The following is a 27,834-nucleotide window of genomic DNA, read 5'->3' on the forward strand; positions in this document are numbered from 1 at the left end:
CTTTAGATAACAAGCAAAAAGCTTCGAGCAAGATTTCACCTTGTATGGCAAGGTTGAACCTCTTGCAATCGCTTCTCTTTGAATTAATAGGGGTTTATATGCTAAAAAGGGATGGATGATAAACAAGTTTACACAAGGGAATCGATATTACGCCACTAAGGGAGATAGCAAAGCTTTAAACTGAACAAGAGATAGCTTGTCGCTAAAAAGGACTGAATCTGGGTTGATATTAGGTTTTGGATGCAAATCTGGCTTTAGAGCAGAGTTTGTATGTTTGTTTGTTTGATTGGTTGAGTGTCCTTGTCTATGGGGCCTCTTCCTCCTTTTATAGGCAGATTAGCCCGATTGCTATAACTTTGTTCTTACCCGAAAGCACTTGAAAGGTAGTGAGTCATCAGTTTTTTACTTGTAATGCCACTGAAAAGTGTTCTTTGGCTGGTAGTAGGTTAGTCTTTATCACTTGTCACTTCAATGGCAAGCACGTGGCTTGTATTTTGGCTGAGAAGGCTTCAATTTGCTTATGGGCTTAGTGTTAGGCTTCAGGCAAGTCTCCTTTAATCAGGTATTCTTGGGCTTTTCTTCATCGAAGTCCAATGTTCAAATATTAACTCAAACAAAGTCATTCAAAGTTACGACACAGGTTTTGTACAACGCCACACACATATTTTAGTTTTATCTAATTCCGAAACTCTAGGAGCCATATTTTCTACATCGTTTCGCATACATTAAGAACATAGATGATTTTCTCTACCATTGGTTTTAGTTTCATGATCCAATGGTACTGCTTAGGGATTCTTTCAATGAATTTATATTTGTTAAAGGAAGCTGCTTTATTTTGGGCGCCAGAGCAAGTCAACAAGCAATTAGGTAGAGGGAGAAAAGGTGTGGTTGTGCATTTGAATTACATGAAGATATGGCTACTAAACACTACTTAAGTTGCAATGAAATTATATATTGCCTAGCCCCCAATGGGCAGGTAGCAAATCACCTTGTGAAATCAGAAAATGAATTTTTAAATTTAAAAATCAGGAAATTCAGTACAGTACTAATAACTGCAACGAGTAGTGAGATAATGGTTTACTGAAATGAATTCTGAGAAAAGCATTTTACCCTTCCAAGCACTGTTTGGAGAAACCGGATGATTTAATAGGCACAAGACGATCAGTCATATTTCAATCTTTTGTTAACCGATTCCTTAGTAGAGATTGATGAGCTCCCACTTGATCCCGCGCCATCAAAATGTTCAGTTGTTCGCTTCATATGGATGGCACTCTCTGCATTTGCTGATTCGGGGAGAGCACAATGAGGGTCTTCCATAGGCTCATAAAGAGAAATGCTATTGTAGGAGTTGTCGTCGTCTTCTGCTTTCACCAAGCGCACCCCACACTTCTTCAGCTTCAAGCATTTGTTGGTTTCTGGCCCCGAACAAAAGGTCTTGAATGAAAACTCAATTTGATGGAAACCTCCCTTCCAATAATTCCTAGGATCATAGCCTTTAAAAGAAAGATAGAGTAACCAAAGGTGATCTGACTGAATTTGGCCGGCTTTATGATAATAAACCCCTTTCACAAGCAAAGACGTTTTGCCACTCATCGATCCAGTTACTGTCGAAAGACATTTAATTCCACATGCATGACATTCTAAAGAATCAATTTCAAGGGCAGCTGGATTTTCTTGTGGTGCAAAAACAGCACATAAAGCAAATCCCATCAACTTGCTTCTAGTTGGATGTACATCATCAGGCAGCGTCACAATTATTGAATCTCCCGCTCTTTGAATATTGAACCACTCTGGCATTTCACTTCCAGGAGTTACAATATTGAAACTGTGAATGACGAAAGGAGGGGTTCCCTGTAGCATATATAGGAACAATTATATCAGGAAAAACAACTTTTAGAAAGATAAATGGAGAGCGAGCGAGCGAGACAGTACCTGAAGGAATTGCTGTAACATCGAAAATATCATGTTATTCCTCGCTTTATTGCCAACCAATCTGTAGCAATTAACTGCTCTGAAAAAAAACCACCTCAATCTACTTATATTTGGTGGATGCGGCAGCACTTTTAAGCAAGTACAATCATCAGTTGTTACAGTTAATTCTTCATTTGATGGGAGGTCTGGTAATTCTTGAAGACTTTTGCAACTGTCCAAGTTCAAAAACTTGAGACTATCAAGCCACCTAATGCTTGCAGGAAGGCTAACGAAGTCATTACCCCGAAGAACCAAGTCCTCTAAAGAGGGCAAACAACCGATATAATCTGGGATTGCTCCTTCACAAAGACTGCAGTCACTTAGATCTAATTTACTCAAAGAATACAAATAATCTAAAGAAGTCAAAGCAAAACCCATGGGGTCAGGGTTTTTTGTTGGAAATAAGCCAAAATGGAGGAACTGAATGCCATGATTTAAGCGGTGGACCTTTACATCCACGTAGAGATAGTACTTTGAGGCTCTTCATAAGAAAGAGAGATAACGGTGGCTCTCTTATTGCAGTTCCACTCAAATCAAGCTCCTCCAAACACTCAATTTTCTCCCAATTTTCCGGAATTGTCTCAAGTTTTGAGCATCCGGACACGTTTAGATTTTTAAGAGACTTCAGACTACAAATGGCAGTAGGAAGACATAACAGACTTTTACAATCTTTGAGATCCAACAAAATCAGCCCAATTAGGTGATCAATCGAAGAAGGCACATCCTGAATAGCAGTCCCATCTAAAGAAAGAGTTGATAACTTTTTCATGTTTCCCACAAATTCAGGAACCCTTTTCAGTTTTGAGCAGCCAGAAAGAACAAGAACTTCAAGAGATTCCATTTCTAGAGCACTTGGAAGACTCTTAATACCATTACAGTTTCTAAAATTCAAAATTTTAAGCCTTTTAAGAACTGCAATGGATGGGTGAATCTCAACTAAATTCGTACAAGATTCAAGCACCAGCCTTTCAAGATTCTGAATACCTGTAAAATCTGGGGTCGCAGTCAAGTTTTGAGAGTGACTAAGATCGATATATTTCAAGCAGGACATGTTCTGTAGATAATATAAAAAGATGACACAATCATTAGCTGGTAAGATATAAATAAACAAAAAACATAAAATGTATAACGTCTTTTATTCAATTCTCTAACCTTCATTCCACTCCAAAGCCGATCAATTTTGCTATGATGCAAACTAAGTTCAGAAACTTCGGCTGGTTGAAAATTTTGAGGAAGAGATTCTGAAGGATACCAACTCCAGTCAATAAATCTCAAGGCGTTGGAAAGATATTTGGGGCCAACAGAAAGGCTCAAATTATGAAGTTGGAGAAACTTTAGATTACATATCTTAGAAAAGCTTTCAGGATTCCACTGAGCCTGTTCTAATTCAGGCAAGCGTAAGGCAATGCCTTCAATTGCTTCTGTTCCCTAATAAACAAGAAGAAAGGGAATGTTAATTTCATAAGCAAGTTTTATACATATTCAAATTAATTTGGCTGCTATACAGAACGCATATTTCTCTTACTTACCGTATCCTTCATGAATATGTGAAAGATTTCATTATGAAGCCACAACCTACTATGTCGACCAGGCTCTTGATAGGATTCTTGTCGAACAATTTTCCATCCCATTTCTTGTGTCAAATCATGCATCACCACATACCCATCCAAAATACTTAAAAGAGATTTCTCAATGAGAACATTCTATCACAATACGAGCACAAAAGCCACAATTTTCTAGTATTTCAATTACTCGCTCCTTGTCATTCCCAGTATGAAAACATGCAACATCAAGAAAAACTTTCTTCTCCATCTCATCAAGGCCATCATAGCTTATTTTCAGAGTTTCAAAAATTACTGCGTTAGGAGCTTTCTTTACTTTATCCAACGCACTATTCCAAGCATCTTGGCCTCTTTTATACAAAGAAGATCCCAAAATCTTAAGTGCTAATGGATGGCCTCCAGCATAATCTACAAAACACTTCGATAGTTCCACATAATCATCATCTGGCTGATCTGTTTTGAAGGCTTTCAAACTAAAGAGATGAAGAGATTGATCATCATTTAGTCCCAAAACCTCATATGTTTTATCTATACCATGCTCGATTAACAAACGCTTATTTCTTGTTGTAACAATGATTCTGCTTCCCGGACCAAACCAATCCGTCTTTCCCGCCAATATTTCTAGTTGGTTTAGTTCATCAACATCATCAAGAATGAGAAGAACCTTTTTGTTAGATAAAAGGTTCTTTGTCATAGCACTTCCACTATAAACATCCCAAACTTGTGTAGTTTTTTCCTTCAAAATCAGGGAAAGAAGTTGATCTTGTAGATGAGCTAAACCAGATTTCGAAGAACGCTCTCTGATATTAGCAAGAAAGCTACTAACTTGAAACTTATGGGAAATTCTCTCATAAACTAGTCTAGCAAGGGTTGTCTTACCCATCCCGCCCATGCCCCATATCCCTATAAAGCGAACATCATTTGCACGAACAAATAAAAGCATATCTATATATTTCAATCTGAAATCAATTCCGACTAAGTTCTCTGTTGAACCTGAGAGTGTGTATGTAGAATGCACCTTTTTCCATATGGCTTCGACTACCTCTTTAATAAGCTCTGTTTCATACCTACAAGAAATTAAAGTAAAAATAAAAAATAAAAAATAAAAAATAAATAAAAAGGTAAAAGGAACACAACATCCGAGTATATATTGCTCATGTTAACTTTGCTTACCGATCGTTTGAAGTCCACCCTGCGAGATTACTCACGTTCGTTAAAGAAGCTCGCCACTGATCCACCAGCCGCATGTTTTCCTTATGCTCTTTTTCATGCTTTGTGAAAGCTTCAGCAAAAGTCCCCCTTTGATGTCGTACGTCAGAGGGATCAACATTGTAAAAGATTGGCAGAATTGTCCCCCTCTTTGTCATGCATTGGAAAATCATTGCGAGTTCACTTAAGCACCAAGTTGAAGAGGCATAGTTTGGCGAAAGAACAACAATAGCAAACTGAGATTCTTTGATTGCACTACGAAGCTCAGGAGAGATAAATGTCCCTCTTTCAAGTCCTTGGTCGTCCTTGAAAGTTTTGATTGCACGCCACTGTAATTTATCATAGAGATGGTCTGTGAAACCCTTTCGGGTGTCTTCACCCCTGAAACTTAAAAACACAGTCATATTTCCATCTGCGAGCTGTAGGAGCAGATGCGGAGGCGCTTCCATCGAGCAGCTCCCTTTGAAACCGGGAACGGTCCCACCTCTCCATTCTTTCCTCCAAGAAATTCATTGATGAGTTACTGACAACTTCTTTTTCGTTTTTTCTTTAAACGAAGAAACACCAAAACAACCAACAAAAAACAGGAAGGTAGAGAGAGGCTAGCTTCGTGTCAGAAACAAGGGAACTTCCAGTTGGTCTAGGTGTGTTGGGTGAAACTGAAATAGGAGAGAAAGAGGCTCTTTTGACTTTTTTAGTCAGATTGGACAGATTCAATGCTCCAAAGCACATCACATGCTGCCAATTATCTTTTCTTCTTTAATTTATTTATTTTTGTTGGATAGTTGACTTCATTTGGTTGAACAGATTCATTGTTATCAATGAATAAAATATGTGTACTCTTTAGCCCTTAATTCGTTGAATACAAATTTTAACATTTTTACCATCAATCCAAGGATAAAACTAAAATGCATTAGGTTTACTGAGATTCCGAGATGGCCATCAGGGAAAGAACGATTCACTCCATAGGATCATAACATACGAACTTACAAGAACAAAAGATTCCGAATAGATACAGAGACATGTCCCTTCTTTTAATCTTTTCCGGATTGCTTCCTTCCTTGTCGAAGTTACTACTTCTGCTCGATCCTGCCTCATTCCTGGATTTTTATGTTCACTTAACAGAGGCAGCTTGTATGTTTGCTGATACGTCAAAAATCACAATGTGGAATGTGCACATCCTCGTGAAGAGAATTGTTGTTGTTGGACAGGTTCATTGTTCTGTTGAGGTCTTCCGCATCTTGCTCGTACACTGAACGGACTCCACATTTCTTCACCTTCAAGCATTTCTTGTTTCCAACAGCACGTCTGGTTTTGAAACCAAACTTAATCTGACAGCGTTTCTCCTCCAAAAAATTATAGTGCTGCCTAGACAAAAGGACTAACAACAGGTGATCTGATACAACCTGGTCTAGACGATTATAAAAAGACACACCCTCAAACTGAGAACCAGGAATTTTCCATTGACAACAAATTTCGTTTGCATAATTTTGCAAATAATCTACTTCACGAACAACAGCTGGATTCTCGTGAGATACAAAAACAGCACACAAAGCAAACCCCATCCACTCGCTATTACCGGCATGCAAAGGTAGCTTTTCAGTTAGTGAGTGTCCAACACTTTGATTAGTGAACCACTCAGGGATTTCACTTCCAGGAATTATAATACTAAAACGGTCAACAAAATGAGGGATTTCCTGTACGATTCAAATTAACCACCATATCACACAACTATGGAGGAAGATAAAGAGAGGTAGAGAGAGAGAGAGAGAGAGAGAGTACCTGTAGGAATCGCTTTAGCATTGAATATATAATATTGTTCGAACCTTGATAACCAACTAGTCTCAAGCAATTGACAGAAGAGAAGACAAACCGGCGTAATCTGCACAGCTCTGGTGGACCTGGCAACATTTGTAAGGAAGTACAATTGTCCGTTTTTAAATATATTCTGTTGTTTAACGGAAGGTCTGGTAATTGTTGAAGCCTTTTGCAGTTGTTCAAGTTGAAAAAACTAAGCTTAGAAAGACAACCAATGCTTGTGGGAAGGCTAACAAAATTGTTTCCTCCAAGATTTAATTCTTTTAAAGAGGACAAACAGCCAATATCTTCAGGAAGGGCTCCTTCACAAAGGTTGCAGTCACTTAGATCTAGTTTCTTTAAAGAACGGAAATCTTTTAAAGAAGCTAACACCAGATTCACGGGGCTAAGACTCTTCTGTGGGAATAAGCCTGAAGGGAGGAATGAGAACCGTGGCTGAGGTGGTTGACCATTACATCCATGAAAGGATGATAGGTCGAGATTTTTCATAGGACCGATCGAGGAAACTGGCTCTCTTATAGAAATTCCCGTTAAATCAAGTTCTTCTAAACTCCCAATCAAACCTTTAAATGATAACGGCAGTTCCTCAACAGCAGTCCCACCTAAATAAAGCTTTGATACATTTTTCATCTGTCCACTGAATTCTGGAATCTTCTTAACTTTTGAGCAGCCAGAAATATCAAATACTTCAAGAGTTTCCATCTCTACTTCACTTGGTAGAATCTTAATACTTTTGCAGTTTCTAAAATTCAAAATTCTGAGACATTTGAGAGATGCAATGGATGGATGAATCTCAACTAAATTTGTGCAGCCTTCAAGAACTAGCTTCTCAAGATTTTGAAGACCCGTGAAATCTGGAGTCCTTGTCAAGTTCTGCGAGTAGCTAAGATCAATAGATTTCAACTTTCTGAAGTACTGCACAAAACATGAAAAAGGTAGAGATCACCGTCCAAAAAGCCTTACAAAGTATTCGAACCAAAAAGATAAAAAATTGCTGAATGAATACTATTCTATACATATATTTACCTTTATTCCATTCCAAAGGCAATCAATTTTGCTATGGGGCAAACTAAGTTCAGTCAGTTGATCCGGTTGAAAACCTGGCGGCAGAAATTTGGAGGGATACCATCTCCATTTGAGAAATCTCAAGGCATTAGGAAGATATTTGGGGCCAACAGAAAGTCTCAAATTATCAATGTCAAGCAACTTTAAATTACACATCTTAGAGAAGGCTTCAGGATTCCAGTGTGCCTCTTCAAATTCACGCAAGCGTAAGACAATGCCTTCAATTGCTTTTGTTCCCTAATAAACAGGAATGAAGGAAAAGTTAATTCCACTAGTCTCATAGTACTGTGTAACATTAAGGTTTTATACTGCTATCCAAACTTTATATTTACAAATAACTTCTTACCGTATTCTTTGTGAGCACATGAAATATGTCATCACGAAGCCACAAACGACTTCGTGCACCAGGCTCTTCAAAAGACTCACGTCGAACAATCTCCCATGCCATTTCTTGTATCAAATCGTGCATACAGACACTCTTGCCAGAAATAGTTAAGAGAGACTTCTCAACAAGAACATCTATCACAATACGAGCGCAAAATCCACAACTGTCTAGTACTTCAATTACTCGCTCTTTGTCAGACCACTTATGGAAACATGCAATATCAAGGAAAATTCTCTTCTCCATCTCATCTAGTCCATCATAACTTATTTTTAGCGTTTCAAAAACTGTTAAATTAGGAGTTTGCTTCAGTTTGTTCAATGCACTACTCCATGCATCTGGATCTCTTTTATACAAAAAAGACCCCAAAGTTCTAAGAGCTAATGGAAGACCTCCAGCATACTTAACGAACTGCTTAGAGAGCTCCAAATATTTTTCCTGAGGCTCATCTTCTTTGAATGCTTTCCAATTAAAGAGCTGATAAGCTTCATCCTCGTCTAATTCTACAACTTGATATTGTTTCTCTATGCCATGTGCGACCAGCAAATGTCGATCTCTAGTGGTAACAATGATTCTGCTCTCTAAACCGAACCAGTATTTTTCTCCAACCAACTTTTCTAGTTGGTTTAATTGATCTACATCATCAAGAATGAGAAGAACCTTTTTGTTACACAAAAAACTCTTTGCCATAGAAATCCCGCTATAAACATCCCAAACTTGTACGTCCTTATCTTTCAAGATTTGTGAAAGCAGTTGCTTTTGTAGATGTACTAAACCATGTTTTGCATAAATTTCTCTGACGTTAGCAAGAAAGATGCTAACTTCAAAGTTATGAGAGAATTTTTCATAAACAAGTCTAGCAAGGGTTGTCTTACCAATCCCTCCCATCCCCCATATCCCTATAAAGCAAACATGATTTTCCGCTATATCCAAAAGCAAACATATTTCCTTTAATCTAAATTCAATTCCGACCAACTTCTCCGAAGAATCTAACAGTGTCAATGTAGGATGAACTTTGTTCCACACTACTTCCACAATTTCTTTGATAAGTTCTGTTTCGTACCTGTAATCCTTTGACGTCCACCCTGCAAGATTAGCCACCTTTGTTAAAGCATCTCTCCACCCTTGCACCTTCTCTATGTCTTCCCTGAACTTCTCCTCATGTTTAATGAAGGCCTCAGCGAAACTCCCCTTTTGATGTCGGACATCCGAGGGATCAACATCGTAAAAAACTGGCAGGATGGTCTCACTCTCATCCATGGACTGAAGAATCTTTGTCAGTTCAAGCAAGCACCATGTGGAAGCAGCATAGTTTGGCGAAATAACAACAATCGCAAACCGTGATTGTTGAATTGCCATAAGAAGCTCAGGATGAATACTAGTTCCTCTTTGAAGTTCTGGGTCGTCCCTGAAAGTTTTGATTGCACGCCACTTCAATTTGTCGTAGAGATGGTCTGTAAAACCCTTGCGGGTGTCTTCACCCCTGAAACTCAAAAACACATCGTATTTCCATCGACGAGCTGACGGAGCAGATGCGGAGGCGCTTCCAACGGTCAACTCCTCCAAGAAGGTCATTAATGACAAGCAGTTTTTCACTTCTTTTTTCTTTTCTCAATCTCTAAACCAATCAAGAAAGAAAAATGAGAGAAGGCGAGATAAATGGAGGAATCCTGACAAGTTGACAACTTGCAGTTTTTTTCGCGTTACTTTCAATGAATTTCCCTCTTATCTTACACCTCGGAATTACTTTATCTCTTCCTATCTATTCAGTTTTACACTGTTGCAGTTGGCTAGTTGCCACCAATTTGTTTCTTTCTATATTGTAAGAGCATGTTCAAGGAAATGAGGTATAAATTAATTAAGACAAAGTTCGACATTGACAACCTTAGTTGCCACCAATTCGAATTGGAATTTTGTATTGGCACTTGTATTGGAATTTTGCACTGGCTGGCATTGGAATTTTACACTAGCATTGGAATCTTGCACTGGCACTTTGGAATCTTGCACTTGCATCAATGGAATTTCGTATTGGAGTTGGCATTAGAAATTAGCATAATTGAGCTTACATCCAGATCTAGTGCCAAACTCATATCATGAACCGTCATGAGTGGGGGTGTTAGAAAATATTAGTCTTAGGTTTATTTTAATGTTTGATTTTTTGGGCCTAGTTAATGTTGATTTTTTTGGGCCTAGCCCTTTAGTATTAGAGTTTCGTTTTCGGGCCTATTAGGGTTATGCCAATTTTCTATATATATGACATCTTGTAACTCTATAAAAGAATAAGTTAGTTACGATGTAGTCTCTTTGGGTTATGTAGCCATCTTGGCATCTTTTTTTTTATTATATTCTTATTATTTGGTAGTTTTGTTCGTAGCACACTTTGATATTCAATTTATTCATGTTCAGTTTTGAGTTTTGACTAATAATGTCATTAACTCTGGATTTTGCAAGGCGAGACTTATTCGTCATTAGTTTTGAGTTTGTTTATTTGTTTGTATTTTTTTTTCCCTTCTTCTCCTATAACTTCAACATAATGGGATTCTATTGCTAGTGCCAAAACTCGGACGGAGTTTAGGCACGGGGTCCCACATGCATTTGCCTAAAGCTTTGTTTTCGATTTCAGTGTCACGAGATGGCTCGAGAGAAAGAGATAATAGGCGTGCCACTGCTGGAGGTTGCCAACATACAGTGTTTGTGTTTGAGTATGTGCGAAGGTTGCGTGTTAATATGACTTCTAAACCAAAATATTGTGCATTGAGTGGGGGACGCTGGTTGTGTTAAGTTCTTTTTGTGCCTCTAGCAAACGACGACTTAATATTCAGTGTAGCTTCATGTATGTTTGCCTACAAAGTAAATAAAGATGAAATAGAAACTTAAACAAGAAACAGAATGTAATTATTTCATGATGGAGTCAAGTTACAAACGTTCACAAAAGTAAAATCTAGGCCGATGGGCCGAGCTATATAGCTTGAAATGTAAAGTGATGGGAAATGTAATGAAATCAATAAAACTCTAGCAAGATTCAAGTCATGAAGGGCAAAATAATGCTAGAAGAGTCCACCGAGATCACTGGTGTTAGATTGGACTTAGTGCAAAACGCGTGCCTCAAGGAAATCAAGTGGTTGGAATTGCACATCAAACAAATCATACCACGAAGTGGCAAATCAAGCAGTAAAATTTTAAGATCTCATGGATTGTTTGCAATTAGGCTTGTGCTAAAAAGAAGTTGGGTTGATTGATTCAAGGTATTGTGTAATCGTAGAGATTGAATTTGACGAAGGTCATCAGCTTGAAGGTCCCTGGTTCTATTTATAGACAATGGAGAAGGAGCAACCTCACTCATATCATTAAGTTGAAACATGGGTAGGTCGTTCATGTGGTACTAACAGTGACTGTAATTCCTAGTAGGTGGCCTTCAACTATGTCTTGAGGCAGTTAGACAATCGCGGTAGTGACCTCAGCGTGTCAGATGATGTGTACGTATGCATTTAAGTGGACAAGATATTCCAGTCTTTGGTCGTTTGCCTCGTAAACACGCTTATGAGAGACTTCTATCCAATGCTTTGGACAAGTTGGGGCAAAATGAAATGATCGTCTGAACGTAGTTTCAATTTAGAAATTGGTGGATCGAAGTTATGTAACTTTTGTGTAAATAAAAATAAATAAAGCCCATAGCAGGCTTTATTTTTATTTATAATCCAAACATGTATTGTATTATGTACGGTTAATAATGTATGACTAGTTTGCTGTAGTGTGTGAGATAGTTGCCTTCTTTTATTTTTCATTGATAACAATGAATTTGTTCAACCAAAAGAAGTCAACTTTCCCCAAAAAATAGAAAATAAATAAAAATTTTGGCTGCACGTGCAGCGTTGAATCTGTTTAATCTGACTGACGAAAGTCCTCTCTCCTATTTCAGTTTCACCTACCACACCAAAGACAAAGTGGAACTTCCCTTGTTCTATTAACTCCTGCATTTATCTCTATTCTTTTGTTGATTGGTTTGAATTTTTTTGTTTAAAAAAAAAAAAAAAGAAAAAAAAGAAAAGAAGAACGTGGAAAACTGCTTGTAGTAATGAACTTCTTGGAGGAGGAGATGGAGGAGAGGGATTGGTTCCCTTTTCAAAGGAGGATAAATGTCCCTTCAGTCCGTCAATGGAAATATAATGTGTTTCAGAGTTTCAGGGGTGAAGACACCCGCAAGGGTTTCACAGACCATCTCTATGATAAATTACAGTGGCGTGCAATCAAATCTTTCAAGGACGACCGAGGACTTGAAAGAGGGACATTTAACTCTCCTGAGCTTCGTAGTGTAATCAAAGTATCTCAGTATGCTATCGTTGTTCTTTCACCAAACTATGCCTCTTCAACTTGGTGCTTAGATGAACTTGCAGTGATTTTCCAATGCATCGCAAAGAGGGAGATAATTCTACCAATCTTTTACAATGTTGATCCCTCTGACGTACGACATCAAAGGGGGGCTTTTGCTGAAGCTTTCGCAAAGCATGAAAAAGACATTATTAACATACGCCAATGGAAGCTGGATCGGTGGAGAGCTGCTTTAATGGAAGTGAGTAATCTCGCAAGGTGGACTTCAAACAATAGGTAAGCAATAGGTAAGCAAAGTTACCATGATCAATATATACTCGGGTGTCGTGTTCCTTGAACCTCCTTTGGTGACTTTTTTTTTTACTTGAATTTCTTGTAGGTACGAAACAGAGCTTATTAAAGAGGTTGTCGAAGTCGTATGGAAAAAGGTGCATCCTACATACACACTCTCAGGTTCAACAAAGAACTTAGTCGGAATTGATTTTAGATTGAAATATATAGATATGCTTTTATTTGTTTGTGCAAATGATGTTCGCTTTATAGGGATATGGGGGATGGGCGGGATGGGTAAGACAACCCTTGTTAGACTAGTTTATGATAGAATTTCCCATGAGTTTCAAGTTAGCAGCTTTCTTGCCAATATTAGAGAGCATTCCTCGAGATTTGGTTTATCTCATCTACAAACCAACTTATTTCCTTGGTTTTGAAGGAGAAAACTACACAAGTCTGGGATGTTTATAGTGAAAGTGCTATGACAAAGAAACTTTTATCTAATAAAAAGGTTCTTCTCATTCTTCTTGATGTTGATCAATTAACCCAACTTGAAATATTGGCTGGAAAGATAGGTTGGTTTGGTCGGGGAAGCAGAATCATCGTTACAGCAAGAGATGAGGATTTGCTAATCGAGCATGGTATACATAAAATATATGAGGTTTTGGGAGTAAATGTTGATCAAGCTCTTCATCTCTTTAGTTTGAAAGCCTTCAAAACAGATCAGCCAGAAGACGCTTATGTGGAGCCGTCCAAGTGTTTCGTAAATTATGCTGAAGGTCATCCTTTAGCTCTTACGATCTTGGGATCATCTTTGTATAAAAGCAAGAAAGATGCCTGGAGTAGTGCACTGGATAAGTTAAAGAAAGCTCCCAATGCAACAATTTTCCGAACACTTAAAATAAGTTATGATGGCCTTGATGAGATGGAGAAGACAGTTTTTCTTGATGTTGCATGTTTCCATACTGGGAATGACAAGGCACTTAGCAATTGAAGTACTAGAAAATTGTGGATTTTGCGCTCGTATTGTGATAGATGTTCTCATTGAGAAATCTCCTTCAACTATTATGGATGGGTATGTGATGATGCATGATTTGACACAAGAAATGGGATGGGAAATTGTTTGACAAGAATCATTTGAAGAGCCCGGTCAACGTAGTAGGCTATGGCTTTATAAGGACATCTTCCATGTATTCATGAAGAATACGGTAAGTACGAGAAATACCACCATGGATAGCACCGTAGTTTATTTCAACATATATATATATATATATATATATATATATATATATATATATATATATAACTTGCCTTGGGAAATTAACTTTCCATATCTTCTTGTTTATTAGGGAACAGAAGCAATTGAAGGCATCGTCTTACGCTTGCCTGAATTAGAACAAGCTCAGTGGAATCCTGAAAGCTTCTCTAAGATAAGTAGACTAAAGTTTCTCCAACTTCATAATTTGAACCTTTCTGTTGGCCCCAAATATCTTTCCAATGCACTGAGAGTGCTTGATTGGAGTTGTTATCCTTCAAATTCCCTCCCACCAACTTTTCAACCAGACGAACTTTCTGAACTTTGTTTGCATCACGGTAAAATTGATCGACTTTGGAGTTGAATAAAGGTAAGAGACTTGATAAAAGCCATTATACACTTTTTTGTTCATTTGTGTTTTCAAGCTAATGGTTATGTCACCTTTTATGTTTTGTACAGCACATGTCCTGCTTGAAACATATCGATCTTAGTTACTCTCAAAACTTGACCGCAACCCCAGATTTTACAGGTGTTCAAAATCTTGAGAGGCTGGTGCTTGAATCTTGCACGAATTTAGTTGAGATTCACCTATCCATTACAGTTCTTAAAAGGCTGAAAGTTTGGAATTTTAGAAACTGTAATGGTCTTCGGGGTCTTCCCGTTGCGCTAGAAATGTAATCTCTCGAAGTTCTTATTCTTTCAGGCTGATCAAAACTGAAAAGGGTTCCTGGATTTGTGGGAAACATGAAAATGTTATCAACGCTTTCTTTAGAGGGGACTGGTGTTCAGGAAATACCTTCTTCAATTGATCATCTGATTGGGCTTATTTCGTTGGATCTCAAAGATTGTATAAGTCTGTTATGTCTTCCTACTGCCATCTGCAGTGTGAAGTCTCTTTAAAATCTCAACGTGTCTGGATGCTCAAAACTTGAGACAATTCCAGAAAATTTGGAGGAAATTAAGTGTTTGGAGGAGCTTGATTTGAGTGGAACTACAATAAGAGAGGCACCATCATCTCTCTTTCGTATGAAGAATCTCGAAGTACTATCTCTACGTGGATGTGAAGGCCCACCGCCTAAATCATGGAATTTGTTCCTTCGTTTAGGCTTATTTTCGGGAAAGAGCCATGACCCTATGGGTTTGGTGCTGACTACTTTAGTTTATTTGTATTGCCTAAGCAAATTAGATCTAAGTGACTGCAGTCTTTGTGAAGGAGCAATCCCAGATGATATTGGCTGCTTGTCCTCTTTAGAGGACTTGACTCTTAGGGGTAACGATTTCGTTAGCCTTCCTAAAAGCATTCGATGGCTAAATAATCTCAATTTTTTAACTTGGAGAGTTGCAAAAGGCTTGAACAATTGCCAGACCTCCCATCAAATGAAGAGTTAACTGTAACAGCTGATGATTGCACTAGCTTAAAAGTGTTGCCACATCCACCAAATATAAGAAGATTAAGGTGGTTTTTTTTCAGAGCAGTCAATTGCTACAGATTGGTTGGCAATCAAGCCAGCAATAATATGATATTTTCAATGTTAAAGCGGTTCATTCAGGTACTCTCTCTCTCTCTCTCTCTCTCTCTCTCTCTCTCTCTCTCTCGGTGTAAAAATCTGTTTTTGCTGATATAATTGTTTCTTGGGTTACAGGGAACCCCTCCTTTTGTGGTTCACAGTTTCAATATCATAACTCCTGGAAGTGAAATTCCAAAGTGGTTCAGTGATAGAAGAGTGGGAGATACAGTAGTTGTGATGCTGCCTAATGACGTACATCCAACTAGAAGCAAGTTGAAGGGTTTTGTTACGATTATGATTATCTTGATCGCAATTAGTAGCTTACTAGTACTTTAATTAGTAGTAATCAAGTTGTTTTAGTCGTATGGCCAGCTGGCATTTGGTGTTAGTGGAAACATATATGTAATCAAATTGGCGGGGTTGTTCTCAAACAGTTATTTGGAAAATTCTATACAATATATTACAAAAACATTTCTCTCTCTCTCTTCTCTTCCCCTATCTTCCTCCATTGCTATCTGGTAACTTGCAGGTTAAGAAAGGGGTTGCTGAGCCTTGGTGCTATCAGGTTTGCTTTATCTGCTGTTTTTGCACCTCAAGAAAACCCAACTGCCTTCAAACTTGATTGTTTAGGATGCGATGCATGTGGAATTAAATGTTTTTCGAGAGCTGATTGTTAAAGAAATCAACCCCATCTCATTAAAGGACCTACACAAATCTAGAATAAAGAATTTTAGAACATTCACTAAGGTTGGTTTGCTAGATTATCCATGTTAAAGTAGTCCTTTGTAGAAATGACTAGAATGTTGTTTCTTAAGTTGGTGGAAGAGTCTAGAAGAATGGTGAGGTTTCCACCAACATGCAAGATTAGTGTAGATAATTCTAGCTTAGGAAGTTAGTGGAATTATCTAGATATTTCTAGCATGGTGTGTCCATGCTTCTCCAAGGTTCCATCCATGCCTATAAAAGGAGAAGGCATCCACACCATTTGTATCAAGAAATCAACAAGCAACCAATCAATTAAGAAGAGCTAAGTAAGAGAGTGGGAAGCCTTGTAAGTAGTCTTGTAAGAGTGTGAGTGCTCTAGAGTTTGTCTCTAGAAAGTGAGTGAGTGTCATTGTTCTTAAGAGTGTCCTTTGAGAGTGTTGTAATATTTTGTTTGTGTAATACAAGTAATTTGTTCACTTGTGTTGTCTCTCCAACACTTGTGTTAGAGTTGTATACTCTAAAGTTTTTCCCAACATTGACGGATCGAAAACATCTTTGCTTGTGAAAGGGATTTATTACAAAGCCGGCCAGGTTCAGTCAGATCACCTTTGGTTACTTTATCTTTGCTTTAAGGGCTATGATCCTAATAATTACTGGAAAGGTGATTTTCGTAAATTTGAGTTTTCATTCAAGACCTTTTGTTCGAGGGAAGAAACCAAAAAATGTTTGAAGCTAAGAAGTGTGGGGTGCGGTTGGTGAATGAACAAGATGCACAAGACCTCAACAACCCCATCAAAAGTCGTTCTCTTTACAAGCCTATCGACAACTCAGCACATGTGCAAAGTTCGATCAGCATGGAGAAAATAACTGAACATTTATATGGGGCAGGATCGAGTGAAAGCTCATCTATCCCTTCCAACGAATCACTCCAAAAAGGGTTGAAATATGACTGTCTTACGCCCAGTTAACCATCCAATTCCTTCAAACGGTACTTGAAAAGGTAACAATACTTTTCTTCCTGTTTTTAAAAACTATTTTCTTCCCCTTTTCTTTTAGTTTTAGAATGAAACCGAAAGTCTGAAACAAGTGAAAGATCAAATCATCTCTGTTCTTAAAATTGCACAGCTCGGAAGAATGGCTCCTGCTGTTTTGGAATCTGATCAAACCAATGTGCGTTGTGGCGTAGGGCGAAACCATGAAAGAAGCTGTTGCTGGCCAAAGGTATCAGAATCTGGCTGTTGTCTGCTGACTAATTGACTGAGAACTATACATAAACATATATGTATATGTATATCAGTATATGATTGATAATCATGATAATGATCATGATTAAAGAGTTTTAACCCCAAACTTTGCTGAAATCAACTCACCTTGATTACGTTTACCAAATTGTATTTAATTTGGATTGCTAAGAAAAATGTAGCATGATTCGAAATGAGCTGCAACTGTTTGGCTTAATTGATTATGAATTTTCTCTATGAGTAATCTTCTTCAATTCAAACAAGGCCGCAGCAGGAAGACTTGAACTCGAAAATGCGTTTTGAGCTTGAAAAGCTTGACTCAAGTTGGATGCAAAATATGCCAGTAGTGTCTAAACATCTTGTAGTCGGAGTAAATAAATTGACTAGAGACCCAACTGTCATTGTCTAGAAAACTTTGCAGATTACGGATAGACATCATCACTTGTACAAAAAACGAATCGTCCGAATACAAAATATGGGAAAGTAACACAACCTCTGCTTCTAGTAAAAACAGGCTTAATTAGTGAGGCCAGCTAGTTAGAGCCAACTTACACCTTGTGACATAAATAATCAGCTAGTTGGATCTACTTCAAGGCATCGTAAAGATGAGCTTTGCTCTCGCACGCATGAAAGGACGACAAACAATTAGTTGATATTTAAGAGAAATACTAGTCTGCTTTAGGCAGTTATGTCTTGTAGTTGTATGTGACACGCTTTGCACCGACTTCACTTGTAATGCAGTATAGTTTAGATCTTTATTACACCCAGCTTGTTTCATGTCAGAATATCCCTACATTAGCTTGTATATCATCGTATATAGATGAACATTTGGTAGTATATGTTATATTGTTGAGATCTTGTGTTTATCATAACTTTACAATTATTGTTTCATACAGTACTTGTTTTTCATACCATACGTAGTATGAATTTTGAAAACTATATAGGTTTTACATCGAGAGGTTAGTATTTATGGAAGACAAAAGTTTTATTAAACCCCTTTTTTTTACCCACTCGCAACTTTCTATTTTACGCCCCTCCAAGTCTTCTATGGCTAGATTTCTGCGGCGAGTGAGGGTTCTCCAGCGGTTCTGACATTCACACCAATCAATGTAGGAATTCTTATTCCTATAGTTTGTAGCATTATCCATTCTACCTAGGATGTGAATACTCTCACTTTTACTGTAACATCCCACATCGCCCAAGGGAGTAGATCTTGTAAGCCTTATATGTATATTTTCATCTTTACCTAGCACGAGGCCTTTTGGGAGCTTACTGACTTCGGGTTCCGTAGGAACTCCAAAGTTAAACGAGTTCGCGCGAGAGCAATCCTAGAATGGGTGACCCACTGGGAAGTTCTCGTGTGAGTTCCTAGAAACAAAACCGTAAGGGTGTGGTAGGAGCCCAAAACGAACAATCTACTGAATTGGAGAGGACCTGGTCAAAGTCCAAAAAAGTCAACCCAAGTCAACATTGATGGTCAACAATCAACGGGGTCGGGTCAATGAGTCAATGCATCGGATAATTGTCACATCCCGGGCTCGACTCCACCGTAGCACGATATTGTTCGTTTTGGGCCCCTACCACACCCTCACAATTTTGTTTCTGGGAACTCAAACAAGAACTTCCTAATGGGTCACCCATCCTAGGATTGCTCTCGCACGAACTCACTTAACTTCGGAGTTCTTACGGAACCCGAAGCCAATGAGCTCCCAAAAGGCCTCGTGCTAGGTAAAGATGAGAATATACATATAAGGCTTACAAGATCCACTCCCCTGGGCAATGTGAGATGTTACTATCCACCCCCTTAGGGGCCCAATGTCCTCGTCGGCACACTTCCGGCCAGGGATTGGCTTTGATACCAAATTGTCACATCTCGGGCTCGACTCCACCGTAGCATGATATTGTCTGCTTTGGGCCCCTACCACACCCTCACAGTTTTGTTTTTGGGAACTCACACGAGAACTTCTTAATGGGTCACCCATCCTGGGATTGCTCTCGCACGAACTCGCTTAACTTCGGAGTTCCTACCGAACCCAAAGCCAATGAGCTCCCAAAAAGCCTCGTGCTAGGTAGAGATGGGAATATGCATATAAGGCTAACAAGTTCCACTCCCTTGGGCGATGTAGGATGTTACATTTACTATACTTGCGTTATGCTTTGACATTACATACTCTATAATACGGGTTCATCCGCACTGCGCGCATTCTCACTCTTAGTTTTAATTAGTATTAGACTTTGGTTTTAAATATTTATTCATACTTTTTACACATAATCGGTTAGCACACTTCAATTTTGGGTATGCTCCTGGATATCCGGATCCAGGTGTTTACCACTTCGCTTCCAAAAATTGGCACAAGTTAGAGTTCATTATCCGTTGAAATTTAGGATAACAAATTACTATACTAGCAAACTACTCAAATTGCATGCAACCAAAACCCAAAAAATAAATTATAATTTAGTTAAAGGCCTTACAATCCAAAATGAAATAAATTATTGTGTAAATAATTTATTCGTTTTCTAATTAGATGTTTTGGCTGATATTTTAGTAGAATCATTTTTATTCCTTTTGCATCTCTTTTGGGTTAAGTAAGAGTATGGACTGAAATTTTAAATGCTTGGATTCGATGTATTTGGGCTTAAAATTGTCCATTTATTGATTTGTCTCCTTTGGCCAATAATTAAATAATTGTGATATTTTAAGTAAGGATTATTGTTTCCATGATGTTCTAAAGTATCTTGTAATATAAGTTCTTAATTTATCTTCAAGGATGGAAAGGTTGTCCCAATAGCAATTATAACCTAATCAAGTAGGATTATCCCAAGAAGGGAAATCTATTCAACCCAAATCCCTTATGGGAAGAGTTTGGAATTTATTAAGAGTAATTATAAAAGAATGGAAAGCTATTCAACCAAATCCCTAATGGACAAGAGTTTGGAAGTTATTGAGAAAGTAATTATGCAAGAATGGAAAGCTATTCAAGGGAGATTTCGTATGGAATGCTTATCTACACTAGGATGCTTTTAACCTAACATTCATTTCATGGAAGAAAAATTTAGATTTAGTCCCTCAATTTTTACTCTAGCTTGGAATTGGTCACTCGATCAAAAGTTCGTTAATCAAGATCTCTGAAGTTAATAAAACTTGCAACATTGATCTGAAAAACCACCCAATTGATTGAGGATTTACTTTTATTATGGGATAACTCTTATGCTTAGTTTTGGTGTATGATGTTTTTTCCGACAAGTTGTTATACCCAAACCTACTATTTGTATTGTATCCTCTTGTACGATGTCTCTTTTTACCGATTTGATGAATATAACGCATTTCTCTTAAAAGGATAGAGTTTAACTTACCGTTCAACAAATAGTGTTAATTAAAGGATTATGCATTGCTCACTCCACATGGTAGCTTTTTGTTTCACTCAAACTGTTAGTATTGCAACGTAAACGTAGTCACATTTACTTTAACAGATGTAGTTTTTCTGCGTCTAAATTCTTCTTTCATGAAATTTAAATTAGTTTGAAGTAGAATATAGTTCATATATTATCAAGAGAGCGTTCCTTTGTATAATGAGAATAATAATGGTAAAAAATAAAATTCAAAAGCACAAAAAAAGTTACAAATATTTGCAGTTCAAGCACACAACTTCAACTTCTTTCTCAAACTAGACCACATGCATCGCGTTTGTGATATAAATACAACCAAAATGGCCCCCCTTCTCTCCACTTGCTACTCAGCAGCTGCAGCTTCTCCAAGTCCACCCTACTACCCAAAACCAAAACCAAAAGCACTTTCCTCACTTTTACCAACCTTCTCCCTTCTCCTCCTTTGCTTTCAACAACCTGAACTCCGGCAACCGCCCTCCGCCACCACTCGCTACCACCAACCGAAAAAAACGACCAAAAGACAAAAAAATGGATTCGAACAACATCAACAACTTCGGCGCTGCTTCCAGACCCTCCCCGACATCATCGACTGACATGGAGCAGATGTCGGAGACCCCTCAGCGCGGGTCTCACCACCGCCGGGCCCACTCCGACACCTCCTTCCGCATCCCCAACTTCGACGACCTCCTCCTCTTCGACCCTTCCGACCTCGACCTCTCCTGTCTCCCCTCCCCAACCCTCCTGCCACGTGGCGGCAACAGCAGCAACAACAACAACATCCCCATGTCCCTCGACTCCGACGACTCCTCGGAGGGCCAACCACCCAATCCCTTCTCCTCCACCCCCAAGCCCGCCGCTTCCTCCGGCTCCACCGCCACCGCTGCCCACCTCCGGAGCCTCTCCGTCGATTCCGACTTCTTCGACGGCCTGGGCCTGGGGGATTCCGCCAGGGAAGTGAGCGGGGGGCAGAGGTCTGGGCCCCACCACAGGCACAGTAGCTCGATAGACGGCTCGTCTTTCGATGCGGACTCGTCGGTGATGACGCTGAATGGCTTCAAGAAGTCCGTTGCTCCTGAGAGACTTGCTGAGCTCTCTCTGATTGACCCTAAGAGAGCCAAAAGGTTGCCCCTTTTCCTTTAGTGGATCATGTTTTTGCTTTCTGTTGTTTTTTTACTCTGCAAATTTCGATTAAATTGCTTGCAATTGAATTATTTTGTAATTATCGTAAATAAATTGGTATTTCTATTCTCCAAATTTTTTGTTAGAAATGACATTTGCTTAAATTTTGTGGTTGAAGTTTGTGTTGGGAAAGGAAAGATTATTCAAGTATTATTTTTATTTGTGTGTGTTTGTTGAATTTATGGACTATTTTTGTAGATATTATTTGATTAAATGAGAAATTGATGCTTTATAATTATTTGGTTTTGTAGGATATTGGCTAATAGGCAATCGGCTGCGAGGTCAAAGGAGAGGAAGGTGAGGTATACGAATGAGCTGGAGAGGAAGGTGCAGACGCTTCAGACGGAGGCAACCACCCTCTCCGCGCAGGTCACTCTGTTACAGGTATAATACCTAAGACCTTGACTTTTGTAGCTTTGTAGAATTAGAAGTATCATTTGGGCAAGACTTTTTCAGTACTACGCGCTAAACCAATGGATCCCACAGCTTGGCTTAACGGATATTTTATGCATGGTCATTGCAAAAATGGTATTTTCTGCTTTGCTATTTTTGCCATGAAGTTATTTTCATTGTTTATTGGTGTCCGTGGTTTGGTTTGGGTGCATGGTTGATTTGATAATGTTTTGGTGTGATTTTGGAATGATCCAGGATACAAAAATGTGCCGTTATTGTTTTTAGAATGTGCTTTGTTTAAGTGATAGTTTAACTTTGACTGATCCTTATTTTGGTATGATTTTGTATCAGAGCCTAACCCTGGTCGTGGTGTGCCGACGAGAACGTCGGGCCCCTAAGGGGGGGTGGATTGTGACATCCCACATCGCCCAGGGGAGTGATCCTTAAATGTATATTCCCATCCCTACCTAGCACGAGGCCTTTTGGGAGCTCACTGGCTTCGGATTCTATAGGAACTCCGAAGTTAAGCGAGTAGCGCGCGAGAGCATTCCCAGGATGGGTGATCCATCGGGAAGTTCTCGTGTGAGTTCCCAAAAACAAAACCGTGAGGGCGTGGTCGGGGCCCAAAGCGGACAATATCATGCTACGGTGGTGGAGCGGGCCTGGGAAGTATTCCCCCCCGGGCTGGGATGTGACATTTTGAACTTACATTGACAACCCAGGAAGGAAGTGTACACTGTACACATTAATAATGTGTGTTCTTTGGGTTTCAGTGGTGATAATTTGCTTATGTCAAAATCTGCGTCATTGCATGCTTCCATGTAATTATCTTTCCAATAAACCCTAAGCTTGACATGCTTGATCCTAACATGCAAAGAAACGTTTTTTTTTAAATCATGTGTTCATGGTGCGAATAATCACCTACAGAAACCACCATTACATTCTAACTATTTGTGTATGCCGTTGCTGTGGTTGTTAATTTTTTTGTGTTTTCTCTCTTTTTGGGTGTCTGCTTCTGATTGCATTATATTTTGGTGTATCCAAAATGGAACCGGCTACATATTTAGAAGGATGTAAATAGAGAGACATTATTAAGGGAAAACGGTGTTATAACCTACAACAAATACTTTACTTTAAAGTTTAAACCTGGGCAGCTACTTAAACAACCCCAAGAACTTGAGTCCAAACCCTCAACACCTGCCCCACAGCCTCCATGTCCATGAATACAGTAATAGATGCATACTAGCCGAGGAGAATTGAAAAGTCATAAGTTACAATGACACTTGAGCCCTCGTAGATGTCTTGGGATGTTTTTCTTAATTTGTTTGATTGGGAAGAAATCAAACAAGTTTGCCACAGTTGAACAGCATTTTAAGGGCCGTTGTCTGGTTTTGGACCCTTGCTTTTTGGCAGAGTTTAAAACCATGCTGTTTTTAAAGGGACTTTGTTGTGTGACCCTAGTCTTAACTTATAGCATGTGTCCTTGGAAAACACAGCAAGTTTGTATAGCACGTAATTCAGGTAATTCAGATGTCTCAGTTTAGGATTTTTCTCTAAGTGTCAGATCCGATATCAAAGTAATTTTTTTTTTCTTTTTCCCTAAATATAGGCGAATGTTTTTAGTTTAACACCTAACAATATCTCGGCATCCTTATTGGTCGATTTAGCAGGGAGAAAGGGTACAAACCAAGATACTCAAATTTGACATTTTCTTGAATTATATATTCTTCAACAAATTAGCCATTGTCACCATGGTTCCTGAAGATGCAGTAAATGATATGCGTGTTTGTGCGGCTGTCTAAATGATGGAAATTTGTATCTGTTATTGCTTAGTTTTCCATGTGTAGAAAAGTAGGTGTCTTGCATTTTACATCGTCTCTATTATTTAGTATTTACATGTCAAAGTAGGTGTCTTGCATTTTACATCGTCTCTATTATTTAGTATTTACATGTCCTGTATTCTTTGGTTATGGAAACTATTTATATCTACTTTAATTTGCAAACACTTTGGACATGCTACATGACTGCATATTCCATGTCTCTGCCCTTTAAATATTGGTTGGTTGTTAATGTTAGGTGTTCAATGTTTCTGGTAATAGCCTCTTATTGTATTCCTACTTCAGCCCTTGTTTCTGTAAATAGTCATGGTCATAAGAGATTTGATTTCTTCACAAGCTTTAGTAGTTTACCTGTACAACCTTAAAACCAGAGTTTTTCATGTTGTGTCTTCCCCAATTATTATGTTAGTTGGATGTTGGAGTCGCCACAAAAAATTAACTAGAAAGGTAAATAAAGCAAAGGTTACAATCACAATACAAAACGTTCTTGTTGTGCTTACACAACTTATCTATTGTGCAGAGAGACACTACTGTCATAACTGCTGAGAATAAGGAGCTCAAACTTCGCCTACAGGCTCTGGAGCAACAAGCACAGCTTAGAGATGGTATGAATCTCATTTCATAAGTTTGTGCTAAATTTTAACCATTAGTTCTTTTAAAATTATGTTATAGTTTCCGTTTGCTTTATTTTACACCTACAGCTTTGAATGAGAAACTTAAGGAGGAAGTGCAGCGGCTTAAGATTGAAACCAACCAAATCCCACCCGGGGCTGGGAATGGAAACCCTTTTTACCGAGGGCTTCCCCCTCAATATGGTCAGACCCAGCACCACCAGAACCACAACCAGCAGAACCAGCACCAGCAGCATCACAACCAGAATGTCGCCAATGGGCAGGCTCACCCGAGCTTTATGGACTTCAACGGGAGGGCATAGAAACTCTCGCTGAAGTCATTAACCACAGTTTAGGTATTTCATAATGTTTTTTGAATTAGAAGAGGTAATAAATCTCATCAGATAGCTTCTTGTACAGACTACATACATACAGGTAATGTATATGTATGTGGTACAGGACTGAAGGCTGTGAAGATTGCTGCTCACCAGTACACACAGAACCCCACAGTACCCTGTATCAGTTAATTAAAAACTACAGATCTACTCTTATGTTATTATTTCTGGCGGATTAGAATATCATCTTAGAGTCCAAAACTTACAGGAACACCTTTTTACCGTCGTTGTACTTATCGAACAAGCAACCTCTAGGGTTTAAACAGTTGGTTATGCATTGCTTATAAGTTTATAACATCAAATGTTGTGTTGGTCCCCTTTGCCAAGCAATGTCAATCTGTCTTCCTTCTGTTATGGTTGATTCAAGCAAATGTTGTACTTATCGAACAAGCAAATGTTGTGTTGGTCCACTTTTTAAGCTTGTCGATATGCTTACAAGTGGTGAGTCTTATCCCATTTCGTCGCCTCTTTAGAAAAAATTTCCTGTACATAGGGTGCCACAGTTGCCGTATCCAAACCAACCACATTATGACGTACAATTTGTTTGGATACCGCCGCTGGGATGGAACAAAAACACCTTATGTATGGAGCAATCCTTCTCTTCGCCCGGGTGGACTGCGTCCGAGAGTGGCGGTGGGAGACAAGGGTGGGGCGGGTGGGCCATAAACGCGGATGGAGGGTTTTGGGTTTGGTTGTATTGCTGACGGAGACTGTCGGACCTAAGAATTTCTCCATGTATGAGTGGAGGGTAGAAAATAAGGGCACTTTGTTGTGTGATAAAAAGAAGGATAACGATAATGGTGCTTCTTGTCAAAGAAATAAATTATTTCGTGTTAGTTGATGACTAAAGAATGATTTGTGTCGTTGTCATATGTACCAAGTCCACTAATAATGATGGAGAAGGAGAAATATCACATGCAAGTTAGGTAAGGGTTACATGTTCAAACCTTCTTCTATATTTCATTAACAAAATTCCAATTATACAACTAAGTATATTGTATAATGTACGTAAATTACTATACAAGAAAACAATTATTACTATTATTATATACAAAAATCATACATAGACTAGTCACTCATTATGTTATCGTATATAATATAGTACTAGTTATGTTCCTCTCAACCGAGGTTCTAGGTTTGATTTCTTTCCGCACACTATTCTTTGCATAACTTAAAATAAAAAATAAGTAGGTGAATTACTCTAGTGGTTAAAATGCCGCTTATATTGACAAAAATATTGCACAATAAATAGACTAGATAATATGTAATATGCATGTGATATGGTTCCGAATGATGAATTGGATATTGACAGTTCCAATAAGATTTCATTCTTGAACAAAAATTCATTTTTGATTTATTTCATCTTCTATACTGAGATATAGCATAAGACCAATAAGTTGATTCGAGATCTTGCTATCAACCCCTTGGCCTAAAAGTAATCTTTCTCGTTAAAGTCGGTTGATTGGGATAAAGTTGTATCCCTTAGAAACCGTACATGCACCTTTTGATGCATACATTTCAACAAAAATCACGAAAAAAACCAATGTGTACATGTAGATTCTAGCACTTTCTTTTATTATTTATTTATTTTTCATACATAAAGGATAAATGCATTCTTAGGAATCCTAAAAATGATTGTACTGATGTATCATGTAAATTCTTTTAAATGCAAAAATAAAATAATTCTCTGTAGTAGAACAAAATATCTCTCATTTCCCCCTTGAATAAATTCTTCTTTTTGGTTTCCAAATTAATGTTGTTATGTTACCTTGAACGGTGCACTAATCTTTTAAATAAATTTGATGACATTTTACCATAATGTCAAAAAATAATCATGCTCATGCCCACTTTTGCAAGTTCAATCCTTTTAAGCCATGGTGCGGGCTAAAGGTATTTAAGCCCAGCTCTATCAGTTTAGGTAACCCACTACGCAGTTTGTTACTAGTTGGATTTGGGTTGAGTTAAATTGAGGATTTTTCACAGTAGTGCCCAATAAAATAACAATTTAATCCCTCAAATTTTAAAGAGCCGGGGCTGTTTTTTTTTTTTTTTTTTTTTTTTTTTTGTGTGTGTGAACTGAAATCGTACTACCAGGACAAAGAATGGGCTTAAAAATGAGAAATCAATTTCTTTCTCGTATTTAGTAAGTACAAGAAAAGATATGTAATATATACTAATTAGACTAACTTCAATGGTGGGCTAAAAACCAAATTACTCTTCAAAATTTCCCGCTAAACCTACTCCAACCTAAGAGGAAAATTTTGGGCTAAATGCTAAATGCTAAACCAAGGCCAAATTCCCCCCAAAATTTAGCCAATAAATCGGAGTGGACTCCATCCAATATTTATCGGAATTTAAATTTTTTTGATTAAAATGTTCATAAATTTAATTTACGATAGTCTACATATTTATTTTTTTAAAAAAATTAATTTAACAAAAAAAAATAGCCTAAATTCATTTTTTAATAATCCCGAGCTAAAATTTTAGGCTAGAACGGTTGGAGTAGAAAAACTGTTTCTGGGCTAAAAGCTAAATTTTCCGGGCTAAAATATTTGGCTTTTAGCCCAACCATTGGAGATGGTCTTCGTGTTGGAAAAATGGGGGAAACTCAATATACCTACAATAACATCACATTCAAATTTTTTTTCCTGGAAATTTATCATATCAAGAATTGAAAATATCAATTTTGACATATTATGTCCAAGTTTCTTTCTCA

General features: G+C 38.2%; 2 protein-coding genes and 1 pseudogene across 2 annotated transcripts; 2 read left to right on the forward strand and 1 right to left on the reverse strand.

Annotated features, from left to right (window-relative positions):
* Positions 1 to 989: 989 nt before the first annotated feature.
* Positions 990 to 9,751, reverse strand: LOC103958003. The gene is given in 11 exon segments (XM_048583190.1): positions 990 to 1,851; positions 1,933 to 2,391; positions 2,393 to 3,025; positions 3,124 to 3,399; positions 3,501 to 3,671; positions 3,673 to 4,600; positions 4,707 to 5,251; positions 5,897 to 6,440; positions 6,442 to 7,475; positions 7,587 to 7,862; positions 7,972 to 9,751. Coding segments are annotated over 11 exon segments (7,167 nt in total). The 5' UTR covers positions 9,583 to 9,751; the 3' UTR covers positions 990 to 1,161.
* A 2,307-nt stretch (positions 9,752 to 12,058) lies between these two features.
* Positions 12,059 to 15,780, forward strand: LOC103958043 (annotated as a pseudogene).
* A 5,227-nt stretch (positions 15,781 to 21,007) lies between these two features.
* Positions 21,008 to 25,454, forward strand: LOC103957990 (transcription factor VIP1). Its single transcript, XM_009370217.3, is given in 5 exon segments — positions 21,008 to 21,048; positions 21,050 to 21,823; positions 22,133 to 22,265; positions 24,633 to 24,717; positions 24,814 to 25,454. Coding segments are annotated over 5 exon segments (1,251 nt in total). The 5' UTR covers positions 21,008 to 21,022; the 3' UTR covers positions 25,047 to 25,454.
* Positions 25,455 to 27,834: the final 2,380 nt, after the last annotated feature.

This window comes from the organism of the source record quoted next, unplaced genomic scaffold, assembly GCF_019419815.1.
Source record: "Pyrus x bretschneideri cultivar Hongxiangsu unplaced genomic scaffold, Pyrus_bretschneideri_v1 Contig1, whole genome shotgun sequence".
In the NCBI taxonomy this organism is placed as follows: domain Eukaryota; kingdom Viridiplantae; phylum Streptophyta; class Magnoliopsida; order Rosales; family Rosaceae; genus Pyrus; species Pyrus x bretschneideri.